The 12,245-nt window shown below is 50.3% G+C and overlaps 1 protein-coding gene across 1 annotated transcript; it reads right to left on the bottom strand.

Moving 5' to 3' along the window:
- Positions 1-1,126: 1,126 nt before the first annotated feature.
- DYNLRB1 (dynein light chain roadblock-type 1) lies at positions 1,127-12,025 on the bottom strand. The gene is made up of 4 exons (XM_044984634.1): positions 11,905-12,025; positions 4,659-4,734; positions 3,132-3,299; positions 1,127-1,672 (listed from the first exon to the last, which is right to left on the bottom strand). Exons 1-4 carry the CDS (start codon positions 11,905-11,907, stop codon positions 1,629-1,631), a joined length of 291 nt encoding a protein of 96 aa, XP_044840569.1. The 5' UTR covers positions 11,908-12,025; the 3' UTR covers positions 1,127-1,628.
- Positions 12,026-12,245: the final 220 nt, after the last annotated feature.

Consider the following 12,245-nt stretch of genomic DNA (forward strand, 5'->3'; position numbering starts at 1 on the left):
GGGTGGTGCCGGCCAAAACTGTGACCAAGGTAGGGAACAGACAGACATACTGGAACTATTACAGAGGCCATTATGGCCATCACTGGCACATCTTCATGCTGAATAGTTTCTGTTTCAGTCACCTCATCCAAGAAGACACAAAAATCAAGGTCCTCACAAAGGATAAGTGAATGCATGCCTGGAAGATGAATGGTCTCTCAGATAGGAGAGATTAAAAGTCAGGGATATTTCATTTGTAAAGAAGAGTAAAATCAGACATCATAATAAACGGTACAGAGAAGTCCACTCAGGTGCCCCTATTTACCCTTTCCCATAATACAGGGGCATGAGGATGTGCGAAACTAAAGTTAACATTTTTTAAAAAATCATCGATATATAGTTACCATGAGAACTCACTCTATAGGGTACTGAGGCAGATAAAACAAGGTTTTAAAAGACTGATTAGACATTCCGAGCCTTGTTTTTAAAACAAGAGGCATGCTCTGACACATGCATTTGTGCATCTAATTTGCCAGAAGAATTACTGCAATTGTATATTCACATCGTGTTTGCAGGTTACTGTAACCATTTGCACAGGCAGGTATCCAATTTGCATGCCTCAATTGTTTACAAACCAAATCCATTAATAGCAGCTGCATGTACGCTGAAAACAAAGAGCAACCAATCCTATTGCTTCAGCGCATAAGCTGATCACTACCGGGAGTCAGAAAAGGATTTTTGCACCCTCCCCTGAAGCATTTCCTGTCAGTCAATGCTCAAGACTGAATACCGGATTAGACAGATCATTGGACTGTACTGGAATGGCAATTCCAACAGATGAAATCCTGCTGTTCTTACTCAGGACAAACCCCTACTAAGTCAACTGTATTTTTCTTCTTTGTCCCTGGTTTAAAGGCAAGTGTATGGGGTGAAAATGGATGAAAATAATGGGCCACTACTAGTACAGAGCCCATTCACTTTGAAAAAGTCACCATTCAGAGATATTAAAAGATTCACCATTCAGAGAGATAACATTATGAGGTAGGAACAGCCTCAGGGAGAATTTAGAGCTTTTAAAGATTTGCTAAGAAGTTCAATCATCAAAGGGCCATTGAAAATTTCACAAGAGAAGGAATGACAAAAATAATCACTGATGACACTTTTATTGATTTGATAAGGCAAAACCTTTTCAAAATAAATCATAAAAGCGGCAAAAAAAAAAAAGAGACAAGAAGGTAAGTTGTGAGTAATGAAGCTTCGTATTTACAGTCATTCAAAACCAATAAGGTAAAACCATATTTCAGACAGAATTGAAAGGAGTGTGCAAACCACAAAGATTTATTCTTTAGATCACACTATTAGAATTTCTATTATATTAAGTTATCTTCTTGAACACTAAAAGAAATCTGTCCATTTCTGACTGCCCAAGTCACTTGATTTCAATCCTCATACCCCTTCCACGGAATGCCATTTTAGTGATACAAAGGAAAGATACTTTTACTTCTTTGTAAACAAAAAAAAGAGCACAAGGTTGTCCTCCTGGTCATTATTAAGGTGGCACAATAGAATTAACACTAATGCTTTGTTTTTGGCTATTAAATTAAAAATATTCGGTAGTGGGGGGAAAACCAGACTAATTTAGGACAATCTCATTCTGTTGGATTCTGGATGACGATCAGGAAATAGTCTTTATCTGCAAGGGAAAAAAAGGAAGTTATTCCTCCATTGCTAATGCTCATTCACAGATTAAGAAAAGTTGTTCTCTTGTTTTGTTTTTTTATCTTGCACATTGACTAGTGACAGTAAATATCACCTACTTAAATGTTCATCAACTGTACCTTGACTTTAAAGTAGTATGAGAAAATTAAAATCCCTGACAGCAAGTGTTCATTAGTGAGTGAGGTGGGCTTGACAGGTATTTCCCATGGCTAAATCAGATCAGTCTCTCTAATCTTACTGTGGGGGAATAGTTCCAGCCTCTCTAGAGAACGGGATGCACCAAGCTGATGTAATTTAATGCACATTCCTACATTCTGGAACAACTCTCACCAACCTTCTGCATCTTCCACGTGGGGATTCCGGACCACTAGATCCACATAAGCATAAATCTCTCAGCCATTCCCCCAGTGCAGCCACAACCAGCACCTCTGTGCCAGCACAAATAGGTTGTTATACAGCGATCCACGGCCAGTGGGAGACGCAATCGGCCGGACCTGCGGACGGGGCAGGTAAACACACCGGCCCAGCCCGCCAGGGGCTTTCCCTAAACAAGCAGCGACCCCTGTTTGAGAAACCCTGTTATACAAACAGCACCCTTTTCCCTGTGCAGTCACTCAACCTGAACAGCTCCCTACTTATCACAGCTCCACCACAGGTCTTAAGTGATGAGGAGGGACATATCTGAGCCCTCTACACCTGGGTGAACTGCACTCATATTGCATCAGTTTCCTCTGTGACACTATCTGGTGATTTAATAAAACATTCTGGCCTTCTCAGCATGAGGCATTTTCTCTTGACATGTTCCACCATGTCCCATCACTGCAAGTTCCAGTGTTTTCAGGCTACTGGTTGCTGCTGGTGTTTTAACCACTACATTGTCTAGACAAGCTCTGACCAGTGGCGAGAAATTAACAGAGTCTAGTGTAGACACAGACTCAAATTGAGAGATTCTAGGACTAGCAAGTATGTAACAATATGCGTGCTCCTCCAGTCCTGAGAATCAGCCAGCCTCCCTCTGGTTCGTTTCAGTAGTTATGCCAGCAGTGCTGTTCTGAAGCAGCTCATAAAATGTGTACTACTAATTTCAGACTCTTCTGGTCTTATCTTGAAAAAGGCAAAACACAAGAGAATCTTCTTGCAAATTTACAGTTTGACTAGCAGTGAGATGGGAAAACTGATTCCTTCCCACACCCAATCCTGAAGAGGCAGGCTCAGTTTAATAGAAACAGACCCAGCTCTGAACCGAGTGTATCACCAGAAATTCTTTGGCTACAGCTACAGCATACTAAATTAGACAGTCGCTGGGAGGATTCACTTCTTCAGGCTGTATAGATTTTGGGCCATGGAAAGCTTGACAGGGAAGGATGAGACACATGCCGCGAGAAAGAAATTTCAACAGGAGGCTTGGAAGCCTGATGCTGAGGGGCTTTTACCTGGAGCAATCATGATCTCATTTTTCTTGGAGCGAATCCGCAGGAACGTCAGGTCGTTCTGGGGATCAATGTCTCGCACAGTGCTCCTTGCCTTCATGATGAAGCTGTGCATTAGGCCTGCGTATTGCACTGTTGTGGAGTTGTCCACCGTGCTTTTGATAGGAATACCTGCAAAGAGAGACAGTAAGTGCGGTGAGATAGTTAACGATGGTAACCTCTGAGACTAACTTAATTCCTGGCTACCCACTAGACACATCTGTCCAGTCCCTTTAAACCTCAGTAGATTTTATGCTTAAAATTTAGCATATTTTAAAAAAACTTTTTGAAACAAAGTGTGACTAGAAACGCTTCTGTGAGTGGTGCAGAAACGTGGGGTGGGGCTGGCTGTAGGCACTGCGCCGCAGAGTAGGAAACCCAAACAACACTACAATTCCCAAGCTGTGCACATGGAGGGCTGCCAGTGACATGGTGCTGGTTTCCCCCCATTTTCAGCTGCTTCTGCAGACCTCCAGCCTTCCTTCCAAAGAGCAGCTGGAAACGAGGAGAAACTCCCACTAGGAGCCACCAATAGATACAGAAAAGAGAAGATATAAGAAAAGCCCTTAAGGAACATAGATGGTAGCAGAGCAGAGTTGCTCGCCACCACTGGGACCAGAGCCCTCCATAGGTTTGTGTCACATTAAGAGTTTTTTCTGTTCGGGGGCGGGTGTGCTTTATAGCCAGGTGCCATATGAGCTGGTCCACTGGAGGCTGCTGACGGGATGCACTGAATCAGTGCGCCACCTTGGCTAGGACTGATCCGTAAGGATGGGGAGGTAGCAGTTGGTCTGCTCCACAACCTCCTCCTGAGGGGACTTTCCAGTACCAGCGCCCTGGCAGAAGCCAAAGAGCCAAACTCAGTCCGCACTTATCGTATGTTGTAGTATGGGACTGATGCAGCAGCAAATTGCTAACATTTCATCTGTCTGGTTTTCAAGTACACTGAAGACGTATACCCCCAAGCACAGCCCAGACGTTTGACCTTCCTCCCAGTCCTCAGACACCAGCACTACCAAGGAAGGGCCAGCCAAGTGCTGATTTGTAAATGAGGTCACCAGTGATCAGATCTTCCATAGAGCCGCCACGTATTTACCGAATGTCTTTTTTCTAAGACACTTACCAGTTAAATTAAAATTAAGTGTTAGAAGATTTACTGTAAATTACAGATCAGAAAAACCTCTTCATCGTATTGCCAAAATGAGCTTGCCTTGTTCTACATTCTATACATTTTGATATTTTTCCTCTTGGCTGCAAAGTTATTCTTAAAATGCATCGGGACAAATTCTGCTCTCAGGTACATCTGCTCAGTGCCATTGACTTCAATAGGCTTGCAGAGAGGCAGCTTGACGTAACCTGCCTCTCTAAAGGAGGAAAACATATCTAGAGAGACATTTAATCTCGTTGTAAATAGCAAATTCATTGATCTTTAAAGTGCCCTGTTCTAAAAAAGTAACATCCTTAGGAAATATAGCCAGAGTGGCAGGATACCTTCCGAATTAACAACAATGATTCCTTGGACGCCCTTTTGGCTCTGAATTCGCTTCAGTGTTTCTTCCACCTCAGCCTGCAAAAAACAAACAACAAAAAGATTAGGCAACATGATGTCATGAAGGTGCAATCTGCCTTCAAATAATGCTTTGTAATAATATATCTGGAAATAAAACTGAGCCAAGATAATTCCAGTAGATATTACTCATTTTCTCAGAGCAAAGCACAGCTATCTTTGGCACCATCATATCACCAAAGCCTCTTTAGTTCTTTTCAAGCCCGTTGTTGTCTGTCAGCCATTTGCCATAACAAGCCTTTGGAAGCCTGAAACCTGTTCCCAAATACATCCCTCACCCTTTCTCCCTACCCCTCACTGCAATACTGGTTTCTCATTACAGATTTGCTCATGGGCACAAGGCCACACACACACACACAGTGTTTCATTATGATAGGGTTGCTCATTAGGGCTGCTAGCACTTTTATTATTATTTTACAGTTAGACAAAGGACAGTGCTGCAGCACTTGTTTTGAAAAAATGCACAGAATTTTCAAATAAGTAAGAAAAAAATATCAAGTTTTGGGTTAAAGACTCTCCTCCTCCATTTATCAAAAATATGCTAAAGGCAATGAACAAAACAAATGAGGGGAAGGAGTCTGGTTTACAACCATTAGCCTACAATAGCAATTCATGGTGGATGGGCTATTGGTATCTATTGCCAACAGTTCATTCTATTACTTTAAAAAGTCAACTTACAAAGAAATCTGCAAAGGTATTATTATCCGTTTGTTGTCTCTGTAAAATTAGTGTCAACTCTGAAAGATTTTGAAAGTTTCCTTAGCAATGCTTGCTCTTACATCAATCACAACTCACTTGGGATCTCACTAATGGAGCCTAATGATCTGAGTGGCCTAGGTGTGATTCTGCATGGTGCTGAGCACTCCTTGAGAGGTGCTGGGCACTATGAACTCCCATTAAAGAGAATGGGGGGCTGGGGCACTCAGCACCTTGACTGACTGAGCTCCATAATGCAATGTCAGGCAAAACAGACTTCTACAAACAAAGGAACATGCTTGTCTTCACAGGAACAAGGAAACAATTGCACAGGAGACTAGGCAACCAGTCTAAAACAATGCAGTACTAACTGCTGGCAACCATGGGAACCATGCAACACTGGATTTGTTTTGTGTCTGCAAACTACAGTTTGTCTTACCCAGCATGGAAAATCAAGAGCTACTTAAACATTATTAAAAGCAGCAAAGAGTCCTGTGGCACCTTATAGACTAACAGACGTATGGGAACATGAGCTTTCGTGGGTGAATACCCACTTCGTCGGATGCATTTGGTATTCACCCACAGGACTCTTTGCTGCTTTTACAGATCCAGACTAGCACGGCTACCCCTCTGATACTCAAAAATTATTATCAGGCATGGAAAATCATAGCACACGTTTCAAAATGAAGGAAAGGGGATTGTAACTAAAAGCAGATTGTAACAAATGAGTTGTATGCTGGAGAAGTGGAAAAATAAACAGCTGGAGACAGCACTTTTAAAAATTCTTTCAGATTTAATAGCAATTATTTATGCTTAAAACCCCAACCCTGCAACCTGTTCCATGCATCTGGGCTCCACTGACTTCCAAAGAGTGTTGCCTGAGTATAAGCAGAACAACATCTGTGCAGAACAACATCTAATTTTGCATTTCTTCTCACATAGCAAGTGAGATTAGCCAGTTTCTCTTTTGTTTTTACCATGCAGTTAAGGCAATGGTTCCCAAACTTGTTCCACCGCTTGTGCAGGGAAAGCCCCTGGCAGGCTGGGCTGATTTGTTTACCTGCCACGCAGGTTCGGTCGATTGCAGCTCCCAGTGGCCAATGGGAGCTGCTGGAAGCCTCGGCCAATATGTCCCTCGGCCTGCGCTGCTTCCAGCAGCTCCCATTGGCTGGAGCAGCGAGCCACGGCCACTGGAAACCTCGATCGGCTGAACCTGCAGAAGCGGCCGGTAAACAAACCAGCCCGGCCCACCAGGGGCTTTCCCTGAACAAGGGGCGGAACAAGTTTGGGAACCACCGAGTTAAGGGATAGTGCATTAGACTGGGAGTTAGGGGTCTGGGTTCTGTCCCTGGCTGTGTCACTGACTCCCTGTGTAGTCTTGGAAAATTCACAGACCCTCTCCATTTCCCCATGTGTAAAACAGGGATTTCACTTGCCTTCCTTTGTAATGTGCTCAATAACAAATTATTAGCTTGAGAGCATTCAATTATGTATCATGGAAGAATAATTTCTTCCATTGCAAGAGTTACTGTGTAGAATTCTACGGTCTGTGTTGAACAGGAAGTCAAACTCAATAATCATTGTGGTCCTTTCAGGCCTTGAAATCTAGGACTCTGAGGATATGTCTACACTGCAATAAAACACCCACGGCTGGTCCTTTTCAGCAGACTAAGGCTCAATGGGCTGTGGGACTACAAAACTGCAGGATAGGTGTTTAGGCTTCGGCTGGTGCCTGGGATCTGGAAGCCCACAAGAGGGTATATCTACACTGCCATGTAAGCCCAGGGTTCAAACTCAGGCTCAAGCCTAACCCCACTTCTGTCTACATATAAATCCTGCTAATCCAGGGCTCAGATGCAGGGTACCAGGAACCCATTGGGGTGGAGGGTCTGAGCCTGAGTCAAGCTGAGACCCAGAGTTCAAGCCCTATTGCTTTGAAGGGTAGATGCAGCCCCACTGGACTCATGCTCTGGGAGTTTGCCAAGAGTATCCCACAATCCCCATGGGCTGACTTTTTTTGTCTTTTGGGTAGTCAAGTTGGGAGGACAATCAAGTTTTCTCACACTGCACCATGAACAAAGGGGTAGAGCTGCCACAGTTTGGGAGGGTGCTAAAAAGTCTGGATATGGGTGGTCGGACTCAGGCCCGCATAGTGCAGTGTAGACACTGGAGTCCCGTGTCTGTGTTATGCAGGACCCAGGGTTCAACAATTCCTAACCTGGGCATAGGCGCCGACTTATATGGGGCTCTGGGGCTTTAGCCCCATGAATAAATCCCAAGCAGGGGCTCTGCCCCACCAATGTTTTTTCTCCCCTGCTTGGAGCGCCCCCCCGCCGCTGCCGCCGCCGCCAGGGCTGCCCAGAGCCCTTTAAATCCCAGCCGCGGCTGGGAATCAGAGGGCTCTGGGCTGCCTGCTGCAGCGGGAAGCCCAGAGCCCTCTGATTCCCGGCTGCGGCTGGGATTTAAAAGGCTCTGGGCTCCCCGCGGTTGCAGGCAGCCCAGAGCCCTCTGATTCCCGGCGGCGGCTGGGATTTAAAAGGCTCTGGGCTGCCCGCCGCAGCAGACAGCCCAGAGCCCTCTGATTCCCGGCCGCAGCTGGGATTTAAAGGGCGCTGGGCTGCCTGCACCCGCGGGGAGCGCAGAGCCTTTTAAATCCCAGCCGCGGCTGGGATTTAAAAGGCTTTGCGCTCCCCGCTGCGGCGGGGAGCCCAGAGCCCTTTAAATCCCAGCCGCGGCCGGGAATCAGAGGGCTCTGGGCTGTCTGCTGCGGCGGGCAGCCCAGAGCCTTTTAAATCCCAGCCGCGGCCGGGAATCAGAGGGCTCTGGGCTTCCCGCTGCAGCAGGCAGCCCAGAGCCCTCTGATTCCCGGCCGCGGCTGGGATTTAAAGGGCTCTGGGCTGCCTGCAAACGCGGGGAGCGCAGAGCCTTTTAAATCCCAGCCGCGGCTGGGATTTAATGGGCTCTGGGCTGCCTTCAAACGCGGGGCGCGCAGAGCCTTTTAAATCTCAGCCGCGGCCGGGATTTAAAGGGCTCTGCGCTCCCCGCTGCGGCGGGGAGCCCAGAGCCCTTTAAATCCCAGCCGCGGCCGGGAATCAGAGGGCTCTGGGCTGTCTGCTGCGGCGGGCAGCCCAGAGCCTTTTAAATCCCAGCCGCGGCCGGGAATCAGAGGGCTCTGGGCTGTCTGCTGCGGCGGGCAGCCCAGAGCCTTTTAAATCCCAGCTGCGGCCGGGACTCAGAGGGCTCTGGGCTTCCCGCTGCAGCAGGCAGCCCCGAGCCCTCTGATTCCCGGCCGCGGCTGGGATTTACAGGGCTCTGGGCTGCCTGCAACCGCGGGGAGCCCAGAGCCTTTTAAATCCCAGCCGCGGCCGGGAATCAGAGGGCTCTGGGCTCCCCGCCGCGGCGGGCAGCCCAGAGCCTTTTAAATCCCAGCCGCGGCCGGGAATCAGAGGGCTCTGGGCTGCCTGCTGCGGCGGGGAGCCCAGAGCCCTCTGATTCCCGGCCGCGGCTGGGATTTTAAAAGCTCTGTGCTCCCCGCGGGTGCAGGCAGCCCAGAGCCCTTTAAATCCCAGCCGCGGCTGAGATTTAAAGGGCTCTGGGCTCCCCGCCCCAGCGGGCAGCGCAGAGCCCTCTGATTCCCGGCTGCGGCTGGGATTTAAAAGGGTCTCAGCTCCCCCCGGTTGCAGGCAGCCCAGAGCCCTTTAAATCCCTGCCGCGGCTGAGTTTTTAAGGGCTGCGGGCTCCCCGCGGTTGCAGGCAGCCCAGAGCCCTTTAAATCCCAGCAGCGGCTGAGATTTAAAGGGTTCTGGGCTCCCCGCCGCAGCGGGCAGCCCAGAGCCCTCTGATTCCCGCCCCGGCTGGGATTTAAAAGGCTCTGGGCTCCCTGCGGTTGCAGGCAGCCCAGAGTCCTCTGACTCCCAGCCGGGGCTGGGATTCAAAGGGCTCTGGGATCCCCGCGGCTGCCAGCAGCCCAGAGCCCTTTGAATCCCAGCCTCTGTCCGCTGATTGCCCCCTCCCCAGACCCCTGCCCCAACTGCCCCCCAGAACCTCCACCCCCTATCTAAGCCCCACTGGTCCTTGTTCCCCAATTACCCCCTCCCGAGACCCCTGCCCCTAACTGCCCCTTGGGACCTCAGCCCCTATCTAAGCCTCCCTTCTCCTTGTCCCCAACTGCCCCCTCCTGAGACCCCACCCAACTTCCCCCCCGCAGGACCGCACCCCCTACCTGTCCCCTGATAAACCTCTTAGACTCCCATGCCTATCCAATTGCTGCCTGTCCCCTGACTGCCCCTTCGAACCTCTGCCCCATCCAACTCCCCCTGCTCCTTGTCCCTTGACTGCCCCCGGAACTCCCTACCTCTTCTCCAACCCCCAAACCGCTTACTGTGCCACTCAGACCAGCGTATCTGGCTCCATGCAGCTCCAGACAGTTGCTGCCATGCTCCCCCATGGAGCCCACAGCCCTCTCCCACCCCCAGCACCTGCCTTCCAGATTTGAACACCTCAAAATTCAGGAGTGCTCAAGCTCGGTTTGGGCAGCTTTTACTTCATTTCTCCCAAATCAGTTTCCCCTGCAAGGTGCCAACTGAAGGTGTTGGAGAACAGAGAGATCAGGTGGCCTCCTAATGCCTGGAAAAGAGACAAAGGCCGGAGGAGGGAGTGTCAGTGCCTGTGCGGACTTCTGGGAAGTGCACGGTGTGGAAGGGGATGCTGTGATGCTTTGGAACATCTCCATACAAAGCCAGTCAGGACTCTGGGGGAGCCTCCTCTCTCGGAGCATACTGTCTCCAGGGCAAGAAGCTTACACCTTCCTGGGTCTGACCTCGGAGCATTCAGCATGCCCTTCCACGTCATGCACTTTCCAAAGTGAGTCTGCCCAGGCTGGTCCTGGGGCAACCAGAGGTCGCTGCACCCCAACTCTGCAGTCAGATGTGACTCTCAGCCAGACAGTAAAACAGAAGGTTTATTAGATGACGGGAACACAGTTTAAACAGAGCTTGTTGGTACAGAAAACAGAACCCCTCTGTCAGGTCCATCTTGCGGGGTGGGGAGCCCAGAACCAAGTTCTGGGTCTCTCCCAATTTCCCCAGCCAGCTCCAAACTGACACTCCCTCCTCTGGCCTCTGTGTCTCTTCTGGACAAGGAGGCCACCTGATCTCTTTGTCCCCAACACCTTCAGTTGGCATCTTGCAGGGGAAACTGAGGCACCCACACAGTATTCAGAGAAAATATTAAGAACATTCCCACTTCATCACAACAGATGCAACAAAATATAATACCGTATATTGAAGTAGGCAAGTGCTGCTTCTGACTTTCCACTTTTAATTGACCCTTGTAATCTTGTGGCGCTGACGCGTTGTAGCTTCATTTTATATCGGCTTACAGGGCGGGAGCGGGGGGGCACCACCATTTTGGGCCCCACCAAAAATTATACAAACCTGCCGCCTATGAACCTGGGGGCTACAAATGCAAATACTCAAGCCCTAGATTCATAGGGCCTGGCTTCCTCTGGGCCCAAGGGGTGCTCAACCCACCGCTCCATACCAGACCCCACTCCCACCCGACCCTTTCCCCCAAACCTCCATCCCCATCCTGCCTTTTTCTGCTCTCACCCTGCCCCATCCCTTGCCCGCACTCCCACCTCTTCCCCCCCATTTCACTCCCTCCTCTGAGTATGCCCTGTTCCCGCTCCTCCCCCTCCCTCCCAGAGCTTCCTGCATGCCCTGCAGCAGCTGATCGAGGCAGGCGGGAGCTGGCTTTTGGTGGGTGCTCCAGGGCTGAAGCACCCACAGAGTCGGTGCCTATATCTAGATTAACAAACCCAGGATCTGGTAACGCAAGTTCTATTAACCCTGGGCTTATGTTGCAGCACAGATGCACCCTAAAGCACACTTCGGAGGGCTCCTATAGATGGGGACAGGAGGAAAATGAATCCCTCCAAAGTAACTAAAGATGTGAATTTGAAGTGGATTAGCTAAACTGCATTAAACCCCTGTGTGGCTGCTGCTATTGAGAATTACAGGGGCCTTAATTCAGTTTATTTTAATTCACTTTGGAGGTGAATCAGCCTAACCCAATTTAAGCCCCCCTTTGTTCGGAATGAGGGTGCTTACGCAGGGGCTGAATGCGGTTTCACGAATCCCCATAATTAATGGTGTGGTGCTGTCAAGCCGGACTGATATAAAATGATCCCCTACCCCCAATTGACAGAGCCCCACGGAGCCCCCACTTCCTTCTCCCCCCCGTCAGCCCCAGTCCTCAGGCCCCCGAACCCCCTCGCGTTGCTCCAGGTTCCCCCCACTTCCCCCGGCCCCGCCCATAACTCCGCACCCGGGTCCCCCGACCCCGGGGCTCCTTAGGCTGACACGGGGTCTCGAACCTACGGCCCAGCCCCTATGCCCCAGCCCCTCTGCCCCGCCCCCACCACAGGTGAGACGGCGGCCGCGGGGCACGAGGGCGGCCCCGCCCTCCACTCACCATGTTGGGGGATCGTCGCCTGAAGCAGCAGCCGGACCCCAGCGGCACACAGCCCCGTCACGGTGCCAGCACGCATGCGCGTCCCCGAGCTGGGGATGGGCGGCTGCGCCAGCCAATGAGCTGCGGCAGCCAGGCAACGAACGGGGTTTCGACTCGAGCCACGGGAGCGGGTGTCGCCATTTCCGCCGCTGCTGGTTGCCCCGGAAGCATTCGGGGGGCGTTCCCTGGTTGCCGGGGGTGGGGACACCTTGGGGGTTTCTTCGCTGGCTGGGGGGGCTACCTGGGCCTTGGGGGGCTGCATGGCGTGCTGGCTGGTGGGCCTCCAGTGCTGGTTGGGGGGC

The sequence above is a fragment of the Mauremys mutica genome, chromosome 13 (assembly GCF_020497125.1).
Source record: "Mauremys mutica isolate MM-2020 ecotype Southern chromosome 13, ASM2049712v1, whole genome shotgun sequence".
Taxonomy (NCBI): Eukaryota; Metazoa; Chordata; order Testudines; family Geoemydidae; genus Mauremys; species Mauremys mutica.